Source organism: Accipiter gentilis, chromosome 22 (genome assembly GCF_929443795.1).
Source record: "Accipiter gentilis chromosome 22, bAccGen1.1, whole genome shotgun sequence".
NCBI lineage: Eukaryota > Metazoa > Chordata > Aves > Accipitriformes > Accipitridae > Astur > Astur gentilis.
Window position 1 is genome coordinate 3,292,970 of NC_064901.1, and position 27,558 is coordinate 3,320,527.

Below are 27,558 nucleotides of genomic sequence, written 5' to 3' on the forward strand. Positions count from 1 at the left end.
TCCCCTCCAACTCCCATAGAGAAGTCACTGCTGACCGAGCTTCCCATCCTCCCAAGAGAAGGGCTACCTTCAGACTAAAATTTAACAGCAACAGTTCAGCCAGAGATATTTTTTTTTGCCAATGTCATTATTTAAGACTGAGGAAGGCTAGAGACATGGTCTCAAGCTTTTTGGTTCTGGTAAACTACCATGTATTCCAAGTTTGGTTTATAATCCTGTCAAAGACTGCACTGACACTCCCTTTTAGAAAACCTGCCCCAAAGAATTTGCTATTCTCTGTAAGTCTAGAAGCCAAGTCACAAGTGATAGCCTAGTAGCACAAACAATGTTTTCATGATTTTGCATAGAATGAATAAGCTCAGTTCCTAGAGGGTCACAGTTATTGCAGTCGTAATTCTAGTCTTTGTTTTCAGCTTGTTCACTGAACAAAAAAGAAGAAAGCTTTACTGCAAACTACATAGTCTGCAACTGAATGGAGGCAACCTGAGGTTATGAAGGGACACATATACACTGAAAAAAGCTGCACAGTATGCAACTCTTTTGCTTTTGCAATAAAAAATTATTTTCTCATTTTAAGCAGGAGCATATTTAAGGACATTCCTAATCCAAGGAACTACACCTGTGCCACTGAAATTCAAGTCTTCCTTTTTTCCTTCCTACTTCTTCTGTGCTTTATAAAGGAAGGAATCCTGCAGACCATGCTTATAGACAACTTGTATCAAGGAGCTTCAGTTAGAAAAGTTAACTGTGCTACAATTTCATCCAAAGCAGCAACCAGTCAGTGCAAGGGAGAAAAACTTCTAAGAGTATAGTGATGGACGTACTCCTTGTTGAACATATTGCCAAACTTGAGGCTTCAGAGACTACATAGTATTTTGTAAATGAACTCCATCATTTTATCTAGTGATGGTACAGTACCTGCTTCAACTCTGGTAGAGCACATCTTAACAGTTATGGGGACATGAACACATCTACATCTTGGGGGCTATCACAATCAGGTCCCAAATTATTCCCATTACTCTACAAAAGGCCAACATAACAGTTTAGGCTTTGATAGGCAAAAGGCCATACTGTGTCATATCAAGTAATAGAACAGAAGCTTCTACTTTGGACACCAAAGGCTTTAGGGAAAGTACTGGTACTGTAGTCTTGTGCAGTAATTTGCCTTGCACTCCAAATAATACAGCCTAACTCCCTTTTTTACATAACTTTGTTTTATCAGAGAAAGGCTTTATCTCTCAGTGTTATTACAGGAAAGAACCCAACAAGAGGGGACAGAATTATTCCACATTAGTGTTCTTGTCTACCTCACAAGATGCAGCCTGCACCTGCCAGAGTTTGTCACACTAGCTTGGCCAAACTGTAATTACCTCATTTAGAGGCACTTTTTCCACAAGTAACCAGAGAAAGTCCATCACTTATGACTTCTCAACCTTTTTTCTTTCTACTGGAGCCTGAAGGACACTTAGTCACATTCCCAATAAAGTCTTCAGAAATGGATTAATTTCAGGGTGCCTATGTAGAATCATAAGAGTGTCTTGAGTTGGAAGGGGCCCATAAGGATCATGAAGTCCAACTCCCTGCTCCTCGCAGGATTACCTAAAACTAAATCATATGACTAAGAGTATCGTCCAGATGCTCCTTGAACTCTGACAGGGTTGGTGCCCTTGAGGAGCCTTTTCCAGTGACCGACCACCCTCTCAGTGAAGAACCTTTTCCTAACGTCCAGTCTGAACTTCCCCTGACACAGCTTGATTCCATTTCCTCATGTCCTATCACTGGTCACCAGAGAGAGGAGATGAGCACCTCCCTCTCCGCTGCCCCTCTTGAGGAAGTTGTAGACTGCTATGAGATCAGCCTTCTCTTCTCCAAGCTGAACAAGCCAAGTGACCTCTCCTCATAAGTCTTGCCCTTGAGACCTTTCAATATCTTGGTTGCCCTCCTTCATAAACCACTGCTTTCTTTGGTGAATGAGAGATTACAGTTGGACTCATCACCTGTACCAAAATCAGACTTGGAATCATCCTTCTATTCTGAAGTCAGAAAACCTAATAAGGCCATCTTCAAGGCTAACAGCAAAGAACAGGAGTCTTGGTGCAAATTGGGCTGCCTTTATAAACCTAAATAAATTATCACCCATGAAGGAGAAAGTTCTTCAACCCAGCATGTGAGATCATAGTGAGTGAAGAGGTTAATATCCCAATAACCACCTTTGGACATCACTTCCCGTATGTCACTGGGAAACAGCAGAGTAGATATGCTGCTACTTGTTCTTCAACAAACTTAGGTGGCCAAATTAAGAAAATGTAGTAGCAGGTAGATTAAAATAAAAGCCAGCAGTCTCCATAGATACATGGGTACATGACGTGAAGGAGAAAGGGAGCATGTTTCCTGACTTTGTTAGCCCAAGTTCTTCTAATTTCAAGCTCCTAAATCCCAACGACCTTAGCCCCAAACAAACTAAGAGACAATAACCTGGTCTTCCTCACTTCCATGTTCCCATCTATCTGCTAAAGACCTTAACATCACTACCAGAACCAATGAGAAGCCAGGGCTGATTCAGACTTTGGTAACACAAGTCCACTGATGATAAATTGACAATGCTGATCATTTCTTTATAGCTGGTTTTGGAAGACTTAGTTCTTCCTACATCTGCCCCAGCACCCTGAAAAAGAAACCTGGTGCTACCAAGCTGAGAACAGCTTCCTAAAGAAACCAGAAAGCTTCTGCAGCAACAGATCCTGACTCTTTCAGCTCAGCTGTGGGTGTTAAGTCATCAGCTATCAGTTAGGTACCATTTAGAGCTATGAAGTGACAAGTAAGGAAAACAGAGCAGAGATACTCAACTCCTACTCCTACAGGAGTTACCATTAGAAGAACTATCACTTGAACTCATTTTACCCTTCAGACTCAGCTGACAGCTTTGTTAAATTCTGAAGATATAGTTATATTACAAAACCTACCTTGGCACATTGGATCATCAAAAGACCTGTCCTGCAAGGTACAGAGCTCCTGAATCTGATGGTAGCCAGAGGGCTCCAAGGACAACCTTTTTCAGATTCAAAATCTGGCTTTAAAGCAAAGACTGACAATAAGGATATAAAAATAGAATGGATTAAGCTTTGCAAAACCAACATAAGTGTAGGGAATACCTGTTCTGCTTTTCCTTGATATGTCATCTATGAAACCAAAAAACAATATAGCATATGCGTATCGTGTATGTATGGCTGACCTAAATCTCTAAGCAGGGACTCACCCATACTCATGTCAAGCAAGTCTGCTCAAAATTCTAGTGTCCTGCAAAATTCATTATGGAGCAGACCAGCACTGTTCAATACTAAAAAAAAAGGCTACCATTCACCCAAACAGGTCAACTGCTACTACTACTAAAATTAAATGCTCATGAAGAGCAGCAACACAGATGGTGAGAAAGGGTCATGAGATCCAAATGAAGACTTTTTTTAAAGCATTTAGCTCCAGGTCAGCACCACTCAAGTAGTACAATAGTTTATTGTTTGCTCCATACCATCTTAACGTAGATGTGATTAGAAGCATAAGCCTGACCAATTCAGCCTTAGCACACAGAAACAGCCAAGTAAGAAACTCATTGCTTTGGTGGGATCAACAGGCCTATTATCATATCCTGACTTCTTGATTGCGGAAGAGCTCAACAGTGTCACAGCTGGGTTGACTAGAGCTGTGAATGAAACTGGGGACTTAAATCTATTGCTTCTTCAGGATCATGTTTCAGTGAGTACAGAAAATGGTGCTAGATGCTGGCAAAAATATGTGCTGCACCTAGTTGCCTTCATTTCATCCCCTACTAAACCATCCTACAGAGAGATTTTTTCAGACTGTCTGAGAGCAAGTCTCACTACCTTTTCTAGCCTATCCAGAAGTGCTTACTCCAGGACTAATGCAGTCTTTAATTGGCTTGGGCACATGTACCCCTATCATACCTCCTGCTCCCACACTGAGATGTCATGTCCCTCACAGGCAGTGCAAAATCCAGTTTCTCTTAAAGAAGGCTCCAGAGGCAAACAACAACTCAACTGGTGACCAGCTTCAGGACAATGCAGTCGTTCAGAGTCCTGCAGCATGCCCTCCTCTGGGGCTACTGGTTAAGGCAATTTTTACTTGCAGCTTAATTTTACATGAGGAATTATTAGCTAATCATAAAGAACAAAATAGAGGCTTGAGATCACATTGTTAATAACAATGCATGAACAAGGCTGCAACAAAATCATGTAGTACTTGCACTACTTTGTGATGCACTTCAGACGAACAAAACTACTGAGCATCCCAAGTCCTCTGAGAACTGATGATTACTAGAATGCAGTAAACAGCTGACATAACATGGCCAAAAGGGGACTCATTACAATCTTTCTACAAATTGTCAGTAGCACTCCACTTTGACATTAGAAAAAGAATCATCCTGACCTACCACTCTCACTTTCTAGGCAAGCATGGGTAGCTGGAACCATACAGTCTCACAAGTCTTATTTTAGAACATGAAGAAGCCATGAATGGAGTCTCTTCCCTCAAATCTAGAAAACAATTACATTAAAAAAAAATTTTACTTGGGAAAGGAATGAAGGACCACAGCAGTGCTACACTGTTAGATAAATAAAATGGGCAACCTAATCTAGACAAATAAGTACTTGTGATTTAATTTTTAGCAAGAAGGTGGCAATTGTGCTGGAGTCCTATTCCCTGGAACAGCATTACTAAGACTAGAGTAGAAAACACATTGTTAGTCATACTTTTCTAGAAGTTTTCCAAACAAGGCCTACCTCTGTATCTGAATCTCAGACACAGGTTTCTGAAGTCTGAGATACTTTTCAAATGATCAGTCTTTCTCAGGACACACATACTGTTTCATTGTTCACAGCCCAAAATGGAAAAAAAAAAAAAGCAAGCCCTTGGGAGCCTCTGCATGCTGCCTTGAAATCTTCATTGCCAGTTTTCTCCCTCATGTTAACAGCTATGAACTCAGCCATACTGAATGTTTCCAGCTAGAAAAACTGTCTTTTTTTACAACAGGGTTAAAAGTGGCACAACCAAGGAGTGTCAGAACAAGACACATGGATGAAGAATGAGCCATACAACATGACAAGGGCAGTTCAAATCCTTGGGACAAGGACCGCCACTTAATTGTGGGGGAAGGTGGCAGAAAGTACTGAGCTCTGGAAATGCCTCAAGCTCCCTAGGGAAGCAGTATGGCTCCTACTTAAGCTCTCTTTCCTGGGAAGCTCTTAATTTATGTTTACACTGAAATAAATGGAACAAAACAGTTTATTTGTGGGGGAGCATCTGAGAGGGTGGTTAGTGCAGCCCTGGGGAGGCAGCAGGAAGTGGGATAACCTCAGAGCCAGGCCCAGCAAAAAGTACATGAGGAACATTAGTTTCCACATACACAGCTCAGAAGAATCTAGAGACACAACTGAGGAAGGAAAAGGGAGAAGCAAAAAAAGAGGCAGTTAAAGTTTTTTTGTGTGCTTTTTTTAATCCAGTTGTTGATATTTCTGGAGTAGCTGATAAACTGCTATTTCACTAAAACTATTATCTAATTCATAAATACCCATGTATGCCAAGGTTCTCCAATTTTGAACAAAGGAATCAGAGTCAGTCAGGAGAAGCTAAGGCCAGAGAGGTAGCTAGTTTGGCAGGTAACTAAACAACATATCAGCCATTGCTCCTCCTTGACTCTTCACTATCTCATCACACCCGAATATCCAGATGACAGCATTTACATTAGAGTACTGAAAGCTGCAGAATTGTCAATATCCAAGTGCAATGCAAGGACCACACAAATGGATTTACCTGTCACAGCTAGTTTAAATATAAATCCCAATACCTAAACATGGGATAGCTTAAGCCAAGCTTGGTCTTTGGTTTAAGCACTGACGGAGACTAATTCTAGACTCATTTCCCCTGTCCTGAGACTCCATCTTCGTGCGTGTATACACATGAGCAAAGGGTGGCTAAGAGCAGGAGGAGGCCTCTTTAGGGAAGGTTGGGAAGCAGCCACTGGAAAGCGGGAGAAGGCACACTGTGGTACCAGCCGCTGCTTTCTGGACCTCATCCCAGCATCTGCTGCCAGTGAGTTCTCAAATCCCTTTGCCAGCACACAGCTCTGCATCCAGCTTCTGCCAGAAATAGGCTTTGACGCCATCATGCGGTACTCTCACACAAGCACAAGCCCAGAAGCATTTACCACCACTGTCATTCCAGGGACTGCATTACACATTCCTCCCTAGTCCTCAGATGCATGTAGGACAATAATTCAGAACTACATTGGGCTAGATGGCTCAATAGAAAATATTAAATGCTCTAAAGGGATATTTAATAGTGGGTCGGTAATTCCAACTTTCCAGCACTTCCCCAGTTCCTTTTCATCATCTCATTTTCTAGCATGAGATTCTGATGAACGACACTGTCACATGGGCAACTGTGATTCAGCATCCCCTGCCCTCACAGACGCCTATACAGAGAAAAAAAAAACAAACAGTATCTGGCTTCCTTGCAATAGGGAATGCACATTTCTCTGTAGCATCAGAAAGCTGGAAGTTTCAAACAGTACTCAAGAGCCAGTCAACAAAGATGCCCCCAGTGCCTTACCAAAGCAGCTGCCACGATGTGAAAGAAAAGTTTTACAGGCTGTGGCTATGGCCAGCTCAGCAGAAACTACAGTCTTGATAATCAGGTCCTCCACGTTGGCCATCAGTGCTGCAAGGAGGGGAGGGAAAAAAAAAAAAAAAGAAAAAAAAAGTAGATTGTGAAGTAGCACACAGTATCTAGAAAAGCATGAGAATATGCATATGGACAGACACCTTTGTGAATCAAAGCACATGAGAGCCTATGGATGACAAAGCAATGATGTTTGGAAATCCATGCAAGCTTAAGTATATAGATACATGCGTAAGTATTCTAGTGCAAAAATACTCACAAATGAGAGTGATAGAAGTGAGTACATGTACAGTGCAAGTAAGTAGAAACATGTGGCAAGCACAGCAGCACAAGTCAGCTGGAGTCTGATCACACTCAGAGTATTAGGAAGGATTAAACAAGAGTGGGTTAGTGAGATAAGCCCTTAAACTACAGAGAATAAGCTATAGCCACCGAGATACAAAAAATTTTCTTGTGGACTTTTATGAGATAACTGTTCTGTGATGTTGCACCTTCCTCTAAAGCAGCTGTTCCCATACCATGATTCACAAATCATTTCCAAATTATATGACTGGTGACAGCTCTCAGTCCTGCTGACCTATAGATAATCTGCAGTTTCAGTAAGGAAGCTCTCTCCAGCTCCTGTATGAGCCTGTAAACAGAGCTCAGGAACAGGAATCTGAGCTGACAGAGGGAGCAAAAGGGAAGAAAAGATGCACAGTAGATGTAGACCTGGATTCTACACTCGGCTTGGGATGTGTCATGCAATATAAAGAACACCACACTTAGTTCCTGTTTTCAACAACAACAAATAGAGAAGCAAGAGGAGAAGGGAATGAACAAACACTGGAGTTGTAGCCTGAAAAGTTAGTAGGGATGATAGGACAGCCTTCCTCACCCCTCAAAGGAAGCACAAGCAAACACACAAGACCTCTAGCAAACCCACAGACATTTGGTATTCCCTATCCCAAAGAACATCTAGTACAAAGCACTTGACTAGAGAGTTCGATTTAGGTCTACAATTACTATTTCTCATGTTCAGATGATGACATGCAGGGACCTGAATAATTACAGAGGATAATGCAAGCAAATTCAGATGTGAACTTCTGTGCCAGAAGACCACTGAGTGGAAGCAACACAGCATGGGAATGTCTAAGTGCACATAAACATCCCAGAGCACAAAACCTGCCAGCCCAGACAAGGCCAGCACTTTCCAGCCAGCATTCTGCCTCCGTATGACCAGAACCAGATGCATCAGAGAAAGGTGCAAGAAGCCTTGTAATGGATAGTTAGAGAAACCTGCTTACATTGCTGAGCAATTTACTTCACAATTAAGAGTGCATGTTTTATACTTCAGGTTGGGGTGGGGTGTGGAAATGTATCAATATAAGTAACTGCGTACACAGCTTACTGAAAACATATGGTGCAAGTAATTGGACAGCCATGTATGTGTATGATGGGGAAAAAGTCTACTTCCATCTGAAAGCCAGATTCAAACTCCTTCCTCCAACATCTAAGTGCACCCTGGCAACATTTGCAATATGGGCATAGCTGCTATGAGTAGTGTTACTGATGCCTCAGTATCACAGGTATTTATTCCTTAAAGGATATACCTGGATTCTGCTCTGCAGATGCATTTACTCCCAGCAGACCTGGCAAAGGTGTGGAAGAGGGAGCTATTTTATATGAAACACAGACTGAAATGAAAACACCCAGCAAAAACCTGAGCCATGGAAAGATGACACCACATCCAAGAGTCATTCAAACTGGCACAGTTCTCCAGAGGTTGGTCACTCATCAGCCTGAACAGGCCATGGGAGCAGTAGAGGGAGGGAAGCTTTTAGAAGGAATGGAATGACCTTAAGAAACGGGAAATGTAGGTAAAATATTAAGAAACACACCCTGAGAAAGTCTCAGAATATTATTTGCAAAAGGGAAGGGGTAGGCCTCATCTCTGGGGATAGGACCCATCTCTGGTGATAGAAAATAAATGCACAGCTCTAGTGAGAAAGCTGTAAGGAACAATGCTTCCCTCCACCCTGCTCTGGTGCTAAATGGGACTCACGGGGGCTCTTCCCTGACTTCTTAGGATTCACACAAGTGAGATGATTAAGATTCAACAAAGGAATAAAAGAACAAGATCTGTACTGACCTGCAGTGTCTCTCCCCTCTTGTTTTAAGTACCTCAGCATTGCACTCATGCTCCACTTGTTTCCATAATCCTCTACTTCAGGATCATCACAGCTAAAAATAAATTAAAGAAACAAGTTGACACCACTGGCCTACCTCTACGGACTTGCACCAGCCTTAGACCAACCTAGGTAAATTGACCCAACCTCTAGAGATCAAGTTCCATTTTCCAACCAAGTACCTGACATAATCTCCACTTTTCTTGTTGACACTGTAGTTGGTCAGATGCATGAACTGGTTTTTAATGTTCTTGGATGCCTGGTCATACCTCACTGTTGCAAACCTGTAAAGAAGGATAAAGATTCACAGTATTTCTTGAACAAGTAACATGCTTGCTAAATATGACCTACTACACAGACCACTCAACAACAGCAGCTAGGGAGAGAATGCATGTAATGAGACTTCATCAGATGCAACCTCTCCTCATAAAAAATACTGTTTGTTCTCAAGGGCCACATCCAGGTGCATTTAGTCTCTTTTTCAGTGTCTTAGAGCAGGGAGCTCCATTTGTTCTCCTGGGAGTTTTCACAGCCTAACAGTGTACACATCATGCTAGGCACATTTTTTCTCACCTGCTTAGATTTCTGGTCCTTGGGCATCCTGGCCAATCAGGCCACTTTGCTTTAGACAGTCAGTGTTACAGTCCCCTCATTTTCACAAGAGGACCTACCATGAATACGCAAGATCCACTGGTCCTGGGAAATGCACACATTCAGAGCAATCATACTACATATGTATACCATAGTCAATATTTCCTGAAGTCTCATATAAGCCCAGCTCAGTTCTCATGTACTCCAAGGATGCTTTAGGAAAGGCTGAAGGTGGGAAGAGATTTCTGCCACCACCAACTACATAGCCTACAACTGCCTTCTCAAGAGGCATCCAGGAAACCAGGTACATCCTGCAGGCCAGACCAATTTGTCCAACAAGGCAACATTTGCTCCAGGGTGCTGTCATTCTTGGGGACTACGCAGCCCTTCCATATCTCAAAGATGTCACCTAGCTGTGTACAAGGAAAGGGACTGTAGGGAAGATCACAATCAGGAGCAAGACACTGCTACAAACTTACCTAGTCTCCATATGAACCCTGTTACAGCCAACAATACCACAGTTAAATCAGCCTGTTTATTATGGAAACAGTGGTAACCTCCTGATTAAAAGGCATTACCTGTACTGTAACCAAGCACCCCATCACCACTCCCTTAGCCACACACTACTGTCACAGATGTTTGTGTTGAAATGAATCAAAGAATTGATCCAACTGAAAAATAGCCCAGGATTTTGGTTTGTAAGGCATTTGAGGGATTTTTTTTTTTTTTCTTCAGTTTTGTGTTGGGGGGGGCAGAGGGAACAGGATGTGAAAGGGAGAAGGGTATGAAAGGACAAAGGTAGAGCAGCTCCCTGATCCAGCTACAAAGTTGTAACTTGATTTCCCCCACGCCACCCTTCTAGTGGCCACACAGACTTAAGCTATCCATACTCTTTCCTCAGCTATCCGCCTTCATTTTACCTGCACAATACCAGCACAAGAGTGTCTGTCCTGCGCAGCAAGCCATCTAAAACCAGCCTTTTTTGCTAAGCTGTTTATCAAATCAGATCAGTTCACTGCATGGGTACAGAAATGTTTGTGGTGACACAATACAATGGATATCACAAGCCCCTGAATGAGCACAAGAGTACAGAACAAAATTGCACTGAAGCAATTTAAACAGTAATCCTATCAATAGCTCACCTCTTTAAGAAGAGGTTGAATGAAGGCTGAAACAATATAAGCTTCTGGGGGAGTCGGAAGGACTTCCTGCAACCAACTGCTAGGACAGTTGCCCATGCTACCCCTCCATTCCACTTTGCACCCTGAAGCCAGAGGGAAACTGATCACGCCTGTGCCAGGAAAGGCAAGGGTCAACATGAGAATGGAACAGCAGCCAGGAAGAGTGCAAGACTGTTTCTCTTGGTAGCCATCCCAATTTAAAGTGCTTAAAATTACATCTTGTGCAAAAGTTGTTTTCTAAATGTGTAGTTGCATGATCAGCCTTTGTCAATCTAAGGATGCACTGCAGCTGAAAGCTCAACTGCTCAGTTGCACACTCCAGCCACCCTACTTGACCTCCTCCACAGATTACGTACCCACAGGCAAGTCGGATCACTTCACAGATCTGACTGAACAGCTACTTGAGCAAATATAGAAAGATACCAATGAACTTTCAATCAGATGCAGGTATACCCTCTTTCAGTCATAACAAAGGAGAGTGTTAAGATGCGAAGTCAGGACAGAAAGAGGGCAGTGCTTCCATTTTAGGAGCAGGTTACAAAACAACTTAAAAAAAATAAAAATCAAACATCAAACAGAGGATAATACTATTTATGGCAACATTTGCCAAATCCTACATCCAGACAAGGACATGCCATCAAGTTAAATGTAATGCAATAAAATAATTCCAGTTGGAAGGGAGCTACAGTGATCATCTAGTCCAACTGTCATGATTTTCTTATTCTGCATGTAATCAATTCCTGTTTCAATACGTATTTTAGGCCTCAGACTTTGGAGAAAAATAAATAAAACAAAAGATCGAGGGCAGAATCCAGGGCATCTGGTTGGCAGAATGACTAGCATGAGCCACTGCTAAACACCACAGCTTGTAACAGCAAGCACGTTGTAGTTCAAAAACACAGAACAACAAAAAAAAAAATCAACAAGAGAAAAAACACCTGGTTCTTCACCCTGGCCACCCTCCTATACCACAATAGCTTAAGATGCCAATGTCTCAAAAGAGATAAAGGGGAGTAAGAAAGGGTAAAGGCAAAGTCAGACATATGCTATCCTAAGAAGTCCTGGCAAGAGGGAAAGTACGTACCAAGGAAAGCAGGGTTACTTGCAAGAAAAGGAGAGTAGATTTGGGTGAAGCCTCAAAGCAAGAAAAGGGAGACAGCACTCAAGAAAAATGGAAGAGGGAGAAAGGGAAGGGAATTTGGAGCATCTGGCTGTGCAACAAAGTTAGTGTCCAGAAAAGAATGCATCCCCAATTTGCTTTATTGATAGTCATCTCTCTGCATCCTTCCCCTATTATTTTCCATAGCTGAGAAGAAGCTGAACTATACAATGACATCTACAAGTTACACCAAAAAATCCTTCCTTTAGAAAGAACTGGGGAAAAAAAAAAAATTTAAAACAAAGCCACTACTTCCCTCACTTGGTAGCCATTTTGAGAAATACCTTTCTCTCCACAAGAGCTATACCAGCAAATCCATGATGATGCTCATCAGATTAAATCTATCCTTAAATACACAGGTGGACCAGGGAAAAAAAAACAAACAACTCTATGATGTAACTAACTCTAAGCGGCAAGGTTAAAAAAGTGAATAAGATTTTGCGCCATATTTTTCTGAGCTTTAACTACATATGAAGTCAAAGCAGCTGGCAAGAGAAAAGAGTTTGGACATTTGGATCCCTCTCCACATATTTCCACAGCTTAAAGTATTTGAATTTCTTTTAAGTTTAACTGTAAGTATCCTGGATTTAGCACTTCTGTTTTGAAAATAGTGACAACAGCCCTATCATGTATTTTGTTCTTCATGATCTCCACTTCAACAATCATTTATTGGCAGCATACTGAAAGCATTTGTTGATAACATGCTTTCAGCCAGATCCTGGAAGATACTGAGCGCAAGCAGCAAGCTATTTCACAAAGTCATGGCTCCCTCGATACTTTGAAGCAGAGGGCAATTAGGTTCACCATGCTTAGCAGCTTCTTACTTTTTTAATTATGTACATAATCAGAAACATGAGGATGCAAACCCTTGGGAGATGTAGACAAGAATTCTAAAACAGCCGTATTTCTTTACCTTGCAAATGCTTGCATTAGCTTCCTTCCACAGAGACCATCCTTAATTGTTAGGTGGTCTGAGCTCCATGCCCATAGAATTAACATTTCCATGGGACTGATTATTCAGAAGGGATTTCTAGAGCTCTTAGTACATTAACTTTCTCTTCTACTGGGATGTTGTCATCTTAAGGGATATCATGGGCCAGTTCAGCAATGCATCAAAAAAATAGAAAACATTAAAATTACTCAAAATTATTATCAAAACCCCTCAAGCTTTAAACAACAGAATCAAACACCAGCTTAATACATTCTCCAAGAGCTGGTTTGACAGCCTTACTAGCCTCATGCTAAGTGCAAGTCTGCAAATGGAAAATCCAAGTTATTTCTAGAGCCTCTATCAATAGCCTCTGCATGTTAGAATGGTGACAGAACACAAGTACAATGCTGGCAATAGCCCGCCCACACCCCCTACACTGCGTCTCGCCCTTGCTTGCAATTGAAGAGCATTACTACCACTGAAATATCAGTTATGATTACCTTCAGTACTCTATAGTTCTACAGCTTTTCACACTATACTTCACTGTAACTTTCTTCCACTGTAGTAACAAGGCTACTCACCCACCACACTTGTTCTCCTCAGGAAAAGACAAGAGACTTACATGCTACAGAATGTCTTACTTAACAGAAATTTTCAGGTTATTTTTAGAGACACTAAGGTCATAGGAACAGGCATTACAGTAAGAGTAGAAAGTAGGAAAACTTCAGTGTTTGTAAAATCATCTAGGTGTTAAGCTGAGATTAGAATAAACACTTGAGAAATCTTACAATATTTTAGAGGATGATTTCATTTCAGGGCCCCTCTCTTTTCCAATTTCATTTCAGGTTCCCCCTCTTTTCCAATTTTGGGCCATGTCTAAGAATAGAATATTTGTCACCTGAAAGATAAGGGCCAAGATCCTAAAAACAGTTTAAAACCTATATGGTAAGATGGCAGAGAAAATAAAGGGCAAGCCTGATGTTTTCCCAGTAACACAATTTACCACAAGCACATGCTGCAACATTCTGCACGAGCTATTTTCCTAAGCACTAAAGGCTTCATGCCCAGGTATCTCATATTGCTATAATCCAGCCAAAGAGTGTTGAAGGCACAAATAACTGAGGCCAGGTCATCATCTGCCAGGACAGGACTTTCCTAGCCAAAGCATTACTCGTGGATGCTGCTATGTGGGAGCCTGCAATCAGCCAGGAATCCAAAAGTACTCCTAAGCTGGAGACTGAACTGTCCCCATGCGGAGGCGCATCTTCAGCCAAAAGATACTATTTTAACAAGTGAAACTTGTCAAAATGCTATCTTCTGCTCACTAACACCAGCTCTTTCTTGCTCTGCTTCAAGCAACTCTTATTTTCCCCCACTGTGATCTGATCCTGTGCAAGTTCTGGACTACTCCATAGGCTTTGCAATGCAGAGACCCAACACACTTAACACTGCTGTGTATTGCTGGTAGTTAAGTTTGTGTGGTCTGAATGGTTCAACAACTGGATCCACATTGCTTTGGATTCTTACAAAGAATTTTGCTGGAGGACTTGTCAAGTGAAAAAAAAAATCTAGGAACAGGTGAAATTTTCCACTGTTAGACAGGAAGGTTTCCTGACACTTCAGTGCATTCTTCTGATCCCACTTCTTCTAAACCAGCAGTTCTTGTTAACAATGTGAAATATTATAGAGGTAACCAAGAAAGGAATGGATGTCTGTTCTGTATCCACCATCAGAAGGATATCAAGTCTGTTTTGGCCTGAATTCAGATTTGCTTTCTCCATAATGCAGGTTCTAACAGCAAGTTTTCAATGTTGGATTTCTCATCTGTTGACTGAACTGTCTTTCACCTGCCAATGGACTTGGGGGCAACAGGGGGCAGACAGGCAAAGGAAGCACAAGGAATGGTCCCCTATCACAGCATTAACCTGGGTCACCTCTGTGATATGTATTACACAGAGATAATATAGCTCACAGCAGGAAGGACATAGGAAGCACCTTCCCTTGTCTTGATATTATGTACTGCTTGTATTTAGTGTCTAAATTGAACAACAAGTGATATCAGAGATACTCACTTTCATTAACTTGTTTCCCTGACCTTACTCCACTCCCATCCTCTCAAAGATCTTCCCCTTGTAATGAATCTTGCCCTTTTAAAAATCTGAGGAAAGGGATAAGTTGAGAAAATTAAGGACACCTACTAACATGATATACAACAGATTAGATTCCAAAAGTCTCTATTGTGGGAGAGCTTCTACCCCAAAACTAGAGCTAGAAATCGGAAAGGTTAAACCAAGGTTGACTGTGCACTATTCAGTTTCCACACAAACTGCTGTCAGCAATATAGCCTCCCAGGCAGAAGTAGCAGCAATCATTGTGAACAGCCCTGGCAGCCTCCCTCCCTTTCACTGCAGCTTCTCTTTTCCTCAGCAGGACAGAGCAGATGCCCTTCACTTAGGAATTAGAAACTTAGAGAAGTGACACTCATACATTCAATTATTCTGACAGACCTGCCCATGCCTCAGCTGGTCACAGTCAAGTCACACAGGCACACACCAGCTCAGATAAAAGCAACAACTAGTTCCCTTTACCAACAACTACACACTGCTACCTCGCTCACCTTCAACAACAGCACATTTACTTTCCCTCTGGCTGCACTTTCTCTTGGATTAGAGAGGGGGAAAGAGCAGTCAAAATCGAGCAGTAGGGTGGCAGTAGTGGCAGCAGGTGGCCTAGGCAGCAGGAACAGAAAAATCAAGGGAGAAGCCTTACTAATTCCTTCAGACTCCAGAAGTACTCTCAACCTCCAGACTAACAGTACATCACCTAGAGGCATCCCAGCTCTCTGCCTCCCTGTCAGGCTTCAGGCTTCCCCTGTTAAAAATCACCTGTGGCATTCAGATACTGACAGATGACTGCCCTCCCTCCCCATCCTGTAAGAGTTCACTATAAGCCTAATAAGCAAGCTTAAGCTCCACCTTCAACAGGCCACTTACTCCACAAGTGGCATGCAGCACTTTTCCCTGTTGACCCAGCAATCTACAAAACATGTCACAGAGCCCACACTTACCTCTAGAAATTCCCAAATCCACCACACCACACCAAACTTTGATTGCCCCCTAACCCACACCCCTACACTACCTTATCCCAAACAACCTACCGTTTTATTGTCATGCATTCAGGCAGGACACTACCTGCGGGGTTGTACACTGCTCTTTGCCTTATCCCCAGCATTACTGCAGGAAATGAATTGACCACAAGGGAAGGTTTGTCATATGCAAGTCATTTTGGAAATACATGAACTGGATCATTAAATATTTATGTAAGAAGTTACATGGTTTTGCATGAAACTTGGCAGCTCTGGAATGCTTATTTGAGACACCTAGCCAGGGCCTAGGAAAGGAGGAGGAGAAGAGAAAAGACCCTGGAGTAGAAGAAGGAAAGAATAGTTAATCCCTTTTCTCTCAAACAAGTGCTACAGAAAAAGCACACATTTTGATAGTCTTTTCCATGACTGCAGACGGAGTTCCTGACTACATGTCCTGGAAATAACCAGTGTAGTCTTTCTGTAAGCACGCTCCTCACATTTTATGCTTGGAGTCACTTTCTCAGTCCCTCTCCCCTCCCCTGTCCATGCATTAGACTTTGGCTTCCCTCTTAGTCTATTAGCTGCCACTTTGTTTAGGGAACTAAAGCCACATAGAAAGTTGTTTGCACCATTCAATTCTCTTTATGAACTGCTGTTAAAATCAGGATGAAAAGAAACAAGACACCCTATGGGAATTGTTCAAAGGACTACAACTGGTAGATGAGAACTACAGATATTTCCATTTTTAACACTATTAAGGTCCAGACTCCAAAATGCCATCTGGGACCCAGTTCCCTTGCAGTGCAGGTCAGAAAACAGATGTCTAGAGACCATCACAATCCCCCTGTCTCCAACATGAACATTTTCCACAGCATGCACCTGATACATCAGTTAACAACTGAATATGAACAGGAGCCAAAGCTTGTAAGGGAATTACTAAACATAAAAAGTTTTGGTGACATATGATGGCAGAGTTTCTCTAACCAAAGCTGGATAAAATTATTCAAACGGTTCTACATTCAGGAACAAGATCCAGGAGCAGTTTTATCAGATGTCTGGGGGGGGACAGGAAAAAAAAGACTTATTTTCCTTTTTCATCTTTTCACAACAAATTTGCAAGATTTCAACTGCCATTAACAGGATTTTGAACCTACGGAGCATAAGGAAACACCATGAAGGTAACCTAGCATTGGCACAGGTTGCCCAGAGAAGTTGTAAAGTCTCCCTCCTTGGAGATACTCAAAAGTCATCTGGACATGGTCCTGGGCAACTGGCTCTAAGTGGCCCTGCTTGAGCAGGGGGGTTGAACCAGATGACCTCCAGAGGTCCCCTCCAACCTCAGCCACTCTGTGATTCAGTGAACCTCTTCTGTCTCTCACATTCTCTGGTTTCTCATTGTGCAGATTGTCACCAAGAGTTGCCTAGCCTCTCCATTTCTTTAGTACGCTGACCCTGTCAAGCTCAACAGTAGGGTCATGTAGTTATACCCAGAGACCCACTATGCCTGGGTAGACCACCCTCTGCTACCCAAAGACAGACTCAAAGGATGGGGCCAGGGAAGTAATTTGAGGAACATGAAAGATGAGGACAGGTCTATAGAAAAGATCAAAAATGAATTTGCTAGTTAATATTTAGCTACCTTTCCTTCAGAATTTCCTAAAATACGCCATCAAGAAGATAGGTTGCTGAAGCTAGCAAGACACACTTCTTTTTATTGGAGAATGGTGATATGCTATGTCAATATTGTAACTACATCATCGCAAGATATACAAATATTGCTCAAGAAGCCATTTTTCTACTCCTTTTTTTAAACAACTCTTTCATCCAAAAGAGCAGTTTTGATGAAGTTCAACAAGAGTAGGTTGTTCAAAATTAAACCCTTGGACAAGGACCCTAACTAAGGGCCGCAGCCCATACCACTCACAAGTGTCTAGCTACCTGCCATGGGAACCAGATTTAACAAACAGTATCACTAGGCCATGACTTAAATATATATAGTAAAAAATATAAAAAATATTTATATTACATATATATAAAAATATATACAGTAGGCTTGCTTGCAACTCTCAAACAGTAGCAGCCTGAGGCCCAACTACCCCATTTTACAGAAGAAAATTCCAAGTAAAAAACACATAGTCTAAAATCAGGTAGCAGGTGTCTGTATAAGCACTAAATTTCTATGAAAAGACATATCGAGACAGGTAGATCAGTGATTCAAACCCTGCTTGTCTTAATTAAAAAGCAAGGAAGCAGCAGAAAGTCTCCTGGCTTGACGCAGAATCCACTGGTCCAAAGTCCAGTGGGGACATCTAGTGAAAAACACTGCTCCACAACTTCTGTGTGAGGCGATGTCTACTGAAGTGGTTGTAGTCTGATCCCAGATGCCCATGCAGAAGTGGAGAGGTTACTGCAAGGAGGACGGGGCTGCTGTGGCCAAGCCAGCCGGCTCTGGCCTAAGTGCAGCCTGTGAGGTAATGTGAATTCCTTGGCTCGAAGGGAGCACCTGAATTCTTTGGAAACCACAGGAATCCAGCACAGAAAAGGTAAATATCCCAGTGGAGCCAGTGCTAACTAGGAAGCCAGGCTACCGAAGGAGGGGGCACTGAAAGGCTGAAGCAGGGGTGAGCTTAGGCGGCAGCATGGCAGCCAGCGGCAGCTGCTGTGAAGTCCAGCTGCCTACCCCGCCATTACGGGAACTCTCATGTCCCTCTGGAAAGTCTCCCCCAGCTGCTGCTCCTTGGGCCCTTTGCAAGAACATTTGCTTTTCAGCTCAGTTTTGCCTTTTTTTTTTTTCTTTTTTTTAATCTATTTTTCAAATTCAGTGTAAATCTGACTAAGAAGTTCCTGCTGGGCTAGGACCGTTGCAGCCATTCAGGGTCAGAAAGAAGGCTGCCTAAACCTGGTAGTTTAGGCAAAAAAGGCTGTGGAGAAGTCTCCCTAAAACAAGGAGCCATTTCACTATGAATTTCCCACACCATGTGTCAAGTCTGCAGGCACCAAGCAAGACAGGCCCACCAGGCTACTTTCTGTCCCACAAGGAGGTACATAGAAGGAGGGAAAGTCAGACAGGAGAATGACAGGCATCCATAGCTGGCAAAATGGGGAAGGCTCACAAACAGCACAAGCTACTCCTGGCCTCATGTCCTCTTCAGCTGTACTTCAGACACAAGTCAGGCTTGTTACTTTCTCCTTGCGTGGATGCCCCTCCAAAAACCAGCATAATCCACCAATTCAACGGTTGGCTCTAAGACCAGCCTTGGGACTTCCACATAACTAGGCTTGGTGAGTCACCTTCAAAAGCATGTCAAAGTTTGTAATTAAGACTGTAGTTTATTAACAGTGACCCTCTTATTCATACATACATGTCATAGGATATAAAAGGTATGCCAATAAATATATTCCATCACAGATTTTGGAAGTCTCAGATAAATAAAACTACCTAGATTTTTAACATAAAATTAGATGACAGAGTTACACCCTCAGGCAAACCTGGACCAAGCTTGCCAAGACCATCTCATTCTCCAAACCTATACCTTTGATGCAAAGGTCCCAGCTACAGTTCTCCAGGCTGTGAATCACAGATGGCCAATCTAGATGATAACTGTCCTTTCCAGCACCAAGTTACTAAATATCTGCCAATTTAACAGATGTATGGCAGCATGCTTTGTCTACTTTTTTTTAAAATATGTACTAGTAAAGTGTTCGACACCACATTTTTCAATTTAACAGACAAGGATCTTAAGTCACCCAGTGCTGCTTTATGCCTTAAGCACAGCTTCAGTCTTTTTTCAAGCTTCAAAAAAGAGAAAAAAAACACCCCATGCCCTCCAAACAGATCACTGAGTATCCCTAAATGAATCTATTGGCAGCATTCCTTCTAGAGGTGGACCAGGCCCAAAATATGCAAGAGGAGGTTTGACAGTTTGAGGGAGGCAAGACCAGAAAAGTAGTATTGTAATGAAAGATGAAAACCTAGAGCACATTCACTAATACCATTCTTAGTAACCCTCCAGAAGTCTGACACCTGACTCTGATGACCTAAGGCTCTGTCCATACTAAATACAGCTTATTCCATGGGGAGTGGGGTGGAAATAGCTACAAAAGCAACCAACTCAACATCAGCAGTTCCTAAGTTCTACTCAGTATTCTTTTAGGGGATAAACAAAAGAAAGGCTTTGATGTCAATATCTTCCTGGAAAATCCCATTGAAAAAATGCCAGGGCAAACCAAACAGTTATTCCATACATCCAGCACAAATCAAGCAACAATAGCTGAAGGCTTTGTAACACATGTCCGGGTACATACTCTTCACATCTCCTTCAAAGGAAACTTTTTCTTCACTCTTCCACATGGAAAGTGAAACACAAGTTACACATGCTGGATCAATAATCCCTTTCTTCTCCTCAGCATTGAAGCCTCAAATTCCACTCTAGATCATAGCATGACAAGTCTAGCTCTGCCAAGAGAAACCAGACCTAAGGAAGTATCTAGTCAAACATCACGAATGTGTATTATATCAAGTTTGTTCCTTTTAAACATCATTACATCTTATGGTTTTCTGATAGCATTCCTTTTCTGGTAGAAGTCACCAACTTTATGAAACAGTCAGATTCCTCTTCTACTTAGAATACGCAAAGCATTACACTAGAGGTGAACATTACCTTTCAGCTAAAGAAAATGGGAAAAGAAAATTAAGAGAACAACCCAGAAGAGGTCACCCTGACTACACTTCAGAGACTACCTACCTTCAGAAAGCAAACTCAAAACATGGAAGTCACCACAGCACACCACAAGCACTAGCAGAGGTCCTGAAATGAGATTCCTTTGTTCTGTTGGTGGGTTTCCCCTTAGATTGCTTCAATGCCAGATTTGATTCCAGGCCCTGATCTTACCTACCAGTTCTCTGCTACAAATTGCTTCCACTCTTAAGCAGTGTTGGGGTTTTTTCTTAAGTAAAGAGTAAAAACCAGCGTCTACTCCCAAAAGGTTAAAGCATTCCTCCCTCCCCACACAGCTAAAAGTTTTGTCCCTGCTTTAAACTGTGTGAGGCAATAAAAGGGTCTCTCCCAGCACTTAACTCACACTGTTAAATGGAAGGCAAAAAAGCTAAATAGGAAGCCAGAATCCAGTAGCTCCAGGTTCCTTACCTCTTACCAACTGAATTTGCAAATCCAGGGTGTGGAAAAAAGCCAAATCACTAGAGTTAAAGACCACTAGTGCCATCTGGAGGCCACACAGAACAGCCTACCGTGAGTTTTCTGTCAACCTCTGCTCACGCTTGAGTGTTGTCCTCCAAAGACAGCTTGCCAGCACTTGCTGCACAAATTTACAAACTCTACAGCCATAGAAGTGAAAAGTTTAAGAGTAATTAAAGATACTGGTTGCAATAAATTTATACCTATCATGTGAAAGCATTCAACTACAAGTCTTACTACAAGTCTTCAGCCATAGCTGACACTACAGCTGAAATTGCTCAGTGGACAGTTGAACTGAGTTACCCTCCAGACTCAGGACTGTCCTTGGGCCAGAGATAACATCTCATTATTCCCTCTACACCAGCCCCACAGTTGTACTGGTACAGCTGACTGTATTGCAGAGCAGTATTAAGATACCTAGTGCCACAGTTAGCCTCCATATACTAGCTACCTCTCACAGAGAGCTGTAAGGTGGGATGCAATTTGAAGGAAAGGATAACTACCATTAGTAATACTGTGGTGTCCTGTACATATATGTTCCATTGGTCATGTATGTGGACACCATGCGCTCTAGGTTTGATTATAGTTTAAACAAATGGAATCTAAACACAGGACTTTAGAACACTAAAAAGTGATTTGCAAGTATTACTGCCACGTGGGATCTTACCAACATGGAGAGTCCAGAATTGTTGAGACTGATGCTTCTAGATGGATACCCAGAAAGAAAACTTAAGTTATTTGCTCAGGGTTGACTACAACACTGTTTCAAGCTCTAGAGGTGAATATCCTAAATGCCAAAAAAACAAAGAAATTCAGCCAGCCAGAATCCAGGTTATCAAGTAGGAACACTGGCTCACAAACTCAAAGAAATCAGATCATTCTTTCAAGAGACCTTTTACCTAGCATAGCCCAGGTGATCTACAGTCTTGCTACCAGTAGGTACTCCTGGACTATTATCTTCCAGGAAGGTATTTTCAGGCACATGAAGGATAAAACAATTATTGGGAACAGCAAGCACAAATTTTCCAAGAGCAAATCACATCTGAGGCCTCCTGATTGCCTTCTAGGATGACATGAATGGTTCTGGGGACAAAAGGAGAGCAATGGATGGCATGGCTCAAGACCTGAGCACCCAAACAGCCCCTGTAAAGCTAGAGGAATGGGCTAACAGAACCCTTATGAACTTTAGCAAAAGCAAATGCAAAAGTCTTGCACCTGGGAGGAATAGCCCTGTTCAACAGTACAGGCTGGGTGGATAGAAAGCAGCTTTGCAGAACAGACAAACAGTCCTGGTGGACTACAAGCTGAACATGAATTAGCAGTTTGCCTTTGCAACAATGAAGGCTAACTACATGCTGGACTGTATCAACAAAAGTGTAGCCAGTAGGTTGAGGGAACTGATTAGTACCTCTTACTTGTGACTGCTTAGCAAGTACTGGACACACACCTGGAACACCATGTCCAGTTAGGAGTCCCCCAGTACAAGTAGAAGTATTGACTAAGTGGTGCAAGTCTGGCAGAGAGCTATTAAAATGGGCTGAAAAACATGATGTACAAGGAGAAGCTGAGAAGAAAAGGATTATTTAGCCTGCAGATAAGGCTAAGAATAGATCTAACTGCTGTGTTCAACTCCTTAATGCATGGCTATAAAGACAGAGCCAGACTCTTCTCTAAGGTGCATAGCAGAAGGACAAGAGGCAACAGTGAAAATGCAACAAGGGAAATTTTGATTAGATATAAAAAACACGCACACATTCACAGTGAGAATGGTCAGACAACGGACTATGGAATCTCCATTCTTGGAAGATACTCAAAACTTTATGGTATAAGTCCATAGAGCACCTGCCCAAACTGTGAAGAAGGTCTAATCTTGAGAATGAGGTTGAACTAAAAATCTCCAGACTTCCCTTCCCACCTAAATAATTTGATGATTCTATCTTAAGGGATTCACTAGAACTGTCTGATCAGTATATTTCAGTCAAAAGAATACACTTGTTTCCTTCCTCATTTCCTTCCCTAGACCTCTGATATGACTAGAAGTGTTAAAACAAAAACAAAACAAAAAAAACCCAACATGAACAAAAAGCATACACGTGCCTACACACACTTCCCCCCCTCACGAAAAACATGTTACTCTACTGTTAGAGATAAAAAAAGCTATCTATCATGGAATTGGCACACTTGTCCCCAAACAGAGTAGAACACTTGTCTCTTACACTGATGGATTTTTGCAGAAGTAAACTTTGTTACAACAAGATCAGCAGAACTACAAATCCTATTCTGCAGGCCTGCTATGCACTGCCCATTTTCAGAACATCCTAGCAATCTACTCATTCACAATCGATGATTTTGTTTCCCTCTTCACTTTCCAATAACATGCAATATTAGCAACCAACAACTTAATTGCTGATTCCCAAGAGAAAAGTCTTGCATGCCAGGCGTGTTTAAGGCTCCTTTTCTACAGTGAATATAGTTGTCAAGTTTTCCACCAACCAAGATGCGCTACCCCTTCCTGCCTCCTTTTAGGGAAACAGTGTGTTCACATTATATTTGCAGGAAGAGGTACATCACAACACACCTGAAGGGGATCTGTTCATCAATTTAAAGATATTTCTTGTGGGATAATTATTAATATATCCTTTTTGATTCAGTATCTGCATTGGATAAAGGCAAGTTGGACACAGTATCTGCCTAAATCAGAGCCATGCAGGCTTGAACCCTAGAGAGATTCTTTCTGGGTACACCAGATGTGCCTATAAGACAGACTCAGCACTGCTTAAAACTGTTGCAGAAGACAGTCCTGTGATGTGTTCTTCTCCAACACCACTGTAGTCAAGTTTCTGGTCTGTTGGAAATTCAGAGGGGTGATTATTTCAAATTTATTAGTTACTATAGATGGGTATTTAGCTAAACTTCTGTGATGAAAAGAAACAGGAATTTGATAGGTAAGTGTTCTTCCTGGGAATCTTAACTATCTTTCATGACTTACGTGCAAAAGGAAACAGATATCTTGCAGGGTAAGAACAGTGAACTAGTCTAAACCCACTTACTCAATACTGTAGAAAATACAAATACTGACCTAAAATTTAGAAGAGCAGTTGAAGGTATTAAAACAAAGACCAATACAGCCAACAACAGGTCTCCAACTGCTTTTGTCTTTAGGACTAAACAGAAATTGAGAAAGTTTAGATTTCCTTCACCTTGGAAGATGGAGAAGGGGCACAAAGGCACCAAGAGTCCAAAGAGATTTCAAGAAGAACCCAACCTTAAGAATGAACATGCCAATGATGGTGTATGTGGCCATTCAACCCTTCAGAGTTGAAAACTTGCTTTATTTATTATATATGTAACAAAGTCCCTCACTAAAGATCCTATAACCTATATAAAGAAAACTGATGGGACACAGCATGGTGAAGTATCATATATTTAAACTCTGCAGAACTCTCTAACTGGCACTTCCCTCGTTCACTATTGCATCAGGAATACAGAGGTGAGCCAAGACATCTCCGAATCATCAAGTGCATGTACACTGAGAAAGAAGAAACCTCCCCTACCTGGCCAATCCTTCCTCGTAGAGATAGATGACAAGTGGATCATAGGATGTAACCAAAACATAGAGGCGTACATCAAATTTGAAATCTGAAATACAGTTGTCAAGAGTCAGTGACCGCAAATATCTTTCAGACATCATATCCAGTTGAGGAATTTCAACACACCCTGAGAGCAATAAACCATTATTTGCTGCTGACATAGGTGCCTGAAGCTTTTCCAGTTGAAAAGCTTCCAGGCTTCCAGATTTTAAGAGATTTTCTAGATACATTTTTCCAGTACTAGAGGAAGATAGACCACTCAATCATCCAAGTAAATTCCTGCAAAGATTGCAGAGATCCTCAGGTGTGGGGTTGGGGAAAGAGAGAAAAGCAATTCCTAAGCACACTCACCATCTATGAGCAGGGGGTTGCTGATGTAACGAGAAACCAGGATGTTGTCTTCCAGGACAATCTGGTTTGGCTACAGAAGAACAGAGAATCCAACAGTGAAAAAACAGGAGGCTTAAGGAATAAGAAGATGACTAGATCAAACCCACCATTTTTTCCAGCCTTTCCCTCCTAAAGCCACTCTGTACCAACAGCTATGTCTGGGAAGGGAGGAAACAAAAACAAAAGGAAAAAACACCACTATCAGTCACAACATACCTAATGTAATTAGATCCTAACCAGAAGCCTGGGAATGATTACATTGCCAAAAAACCTGCCCATTGAATCTTCCAGTTAAGTGCTCCTTAGAGTAGAATACAGATTTAACAGCCACATGGCAATGAAAAAAACAGGAAAAACACACATCTAAGAAGTGACTGTCCTTCTGTTTGCTTCTCAAGCATTTAACCAAACACACGGAAGAGGGGTTTAAAAAACACTGGCAGGAGCATGTAACTACAGTTGGTGAGGAAGTCACAAGTGAAGAAAATTACTCCTCAACTTGTGATCTTTATAGCTAGATCCTGGGCTGGTATCCAACCTTCTTGCCTACATGAGTAAATACCTTCTACCGAGGTTCAGTTCACAGCCGGGGCTACTGTACCAGGAAGACACTACACTCATAGCTCAGAAGAGAAAGCTGTATTCATGACAAATACAGATTGCAAAGTCACATGATCTGTTGAAAGAGCTTGTACTTTTTGTTGTATGCGACCCTCTCTCGTAACCAGTTTTAACTACTCATACAGTTTCTTGCAAAATATGTTCTTGCCTTCAGTTTGCTAAAGAGCCAAGAGAACCCCATCATCCTGCTTTATTCAATTTTGCATGTATTCAGCCACAGCACCAGCACCATGAACAGGAAGCCTAGGCATATAGAGTGCACATATACAATGTGAGGGAACAAGCTCAACTTCCCTCAGCACATCACACAGAAGTGATAGCCTGTTTTATTATGAATCAGAGAAATTCAAAGGTTTGTTGTTTTGTTGGAGGGTTTTTTATTGTTGTTTTTAAACATTTTTGTGATGAGATTCTAGAAAACATTCCCTTAATGGCATCAGACTGAAGGAAACTGAAGTCTTTGGGCCAAACTAGCTGAAGTGTTTCTGGAACAGATATACACAAAGGGAGATTGGTCCCAGAAGGGTCTTCTCCCCATTTCAGGGCCAACTGCCATATAAGCCTGAGCTCGTTCCTCTCTTTCAAGCAAAGAAAAAAGCTGAGTGCAGCTCTGGAAATACTTACCTCATAAACTTGGCGAATTGCTCCCTTATTTTATGGGAAATGATCCAAGTAGAGAGCAGATGAGGCAGCATGACCCCTTCAGTGCGGGGGAGGCTAAAGGGGTTTGAGTGAGTGAAAACAAAATGACTCACCAGTTCAGTTGTGCTGCTGAGAATATTTATTGGAATCCCCTCATATGTTTGGCTCCTGCCCAGATGTATTTGTTACCTATGACAATCTAACTCCCTGCAAAGCCCAAAAAGGGCAAAAGACACTATAACCAGCTCACTGAATTCAAAGAACCATCCCCATTACACCTCAGTATGGGCACACTAGCATTTAGATAACACAGTTCTAAGATTGATCTTACTGTATCACGTAAAGTTTCATTTTAATTGGTCTTTTCCAGGGGGAAGAGGGAGACAGAGGGGCTGTTTGAGAACTGTTTAGATTGCACAAGGAAACAACTAAGGAGAGTTCTGGGAATCCTCCCAAGGCCAGCCTACTGTCAGCCACAAGGAGACAGTGAAGCAGCACAGCTTCCCAAACCGTCTCAGGGAGCATGAACTTGCTCCTAATAAGCTAAGACTTGAAAGTAGGTTGCAAGATAAGCAGAGCATACGAAGAAATAGATTGCTTTTGGTTACGCAGCATATGCCTGGGCAGGCTTTGACAGCTGCTCAGGACTGTTGAACTGCTCACCAATGTATGGTTGAAATCCAGAGCAGGGCCAGTGTCTGGTTAGAAGTTTCCACGCCCTGTGCCCAGAAGCTGGCATAGTTTTGCAGTGTTATGGAAGACCAGTCCTTTTGCTGAACACTTACATTGTTTATCAGGTAGACACCTCGACCCCTGGAAGAGGCCACGGGCTTCACTATCCATGGCCCTCTGTCCTTAGAATAGGTATCTGGTTAAAAGAAAACAGCACAAGTCTGAAAGATCTTCCATTTTGCTTATTTACAGAGGAGCAAGAATCAAGAATGTTGCCCACAGTAAAAGCTTTAGAGAACTCCATGAGGAGATCAAAGTCTACTTTTTTGATGTACTATTTTACCCCTTGGGACTCACTGCAATTATTACAGCCCCTCCTGAAGCCCCTCCTGCCGCTCCGGTAGATTCATTTCTCTGCACTATGCCTCCTTTTGACACTTCTGTCTTCAGTACTCCCGGATATTAGTCAGGGATATTGCGGAGTTGATCATCAACAATAATGTGCACAAAAAAACCCTCAATTCTTAAGCCTTAAGCCACATCAGCTTCTTGGGGACTTACGCAGGCATGGAGTACACAGCAGAGTAGAAATTACATAAAGAAATCACGTGGGCCTTTTCCACTGTCTTTCCCGCTTCCTCTA

At 42.0% G+C, this 27,558-nt stretch overlaps 1 protein-coding gene across 13 annotated transcripts in view; it reads right to left on the reverse strand.

Annotated features, from left to right (window-relative positions):
• Nucleotides 1–27,558, reverse strand: part of TTLL5 (tubulin tyrosine ligase like 5) — a 154,531-nt gene that overhangs the window by 109,309 nt on the left and 17,664 nt on the right. For 11 of the 13 annotated variants that reach the window (XR_007509139.1, XR_007509138.1, XR_007509137.1 and 8 more), the window contains 6 exons: nt 27,029–27,111; nt 24,942–25,011; nt 24,555–24,639; nt 9,041–9,142; nt 8,822–8,913; nt 6,622–6,729 (listed from right to left, as the gene is read on the reverse strand). Coding sequence is in view for 8 of the 13 variants with exons in the window: in XM_049825351.1 (XP_049681308.1) it covers nt 6,622–6,729; nt 8,822–8,913; nt 9,041–9,142; nt 24,555–24,639; nt 24,942–25,011; nt 27,029–27,111 (540 nt within the window). In the remaining 5 variants the exon portion in view is untranslated. Of the gene's footprint in view, nt 1–6,621; nt 6,730–8,821; nt 8,914–9,040; nt 9,143–24,554; nt 24,640–24,941; nt 25,012–27,028; nt 27,112–27,558 lie in introns of those variants that run through there. The other 2 variants (XM_049825349.1, XM_049825356.1) reach the window with 2 other exon arrangements.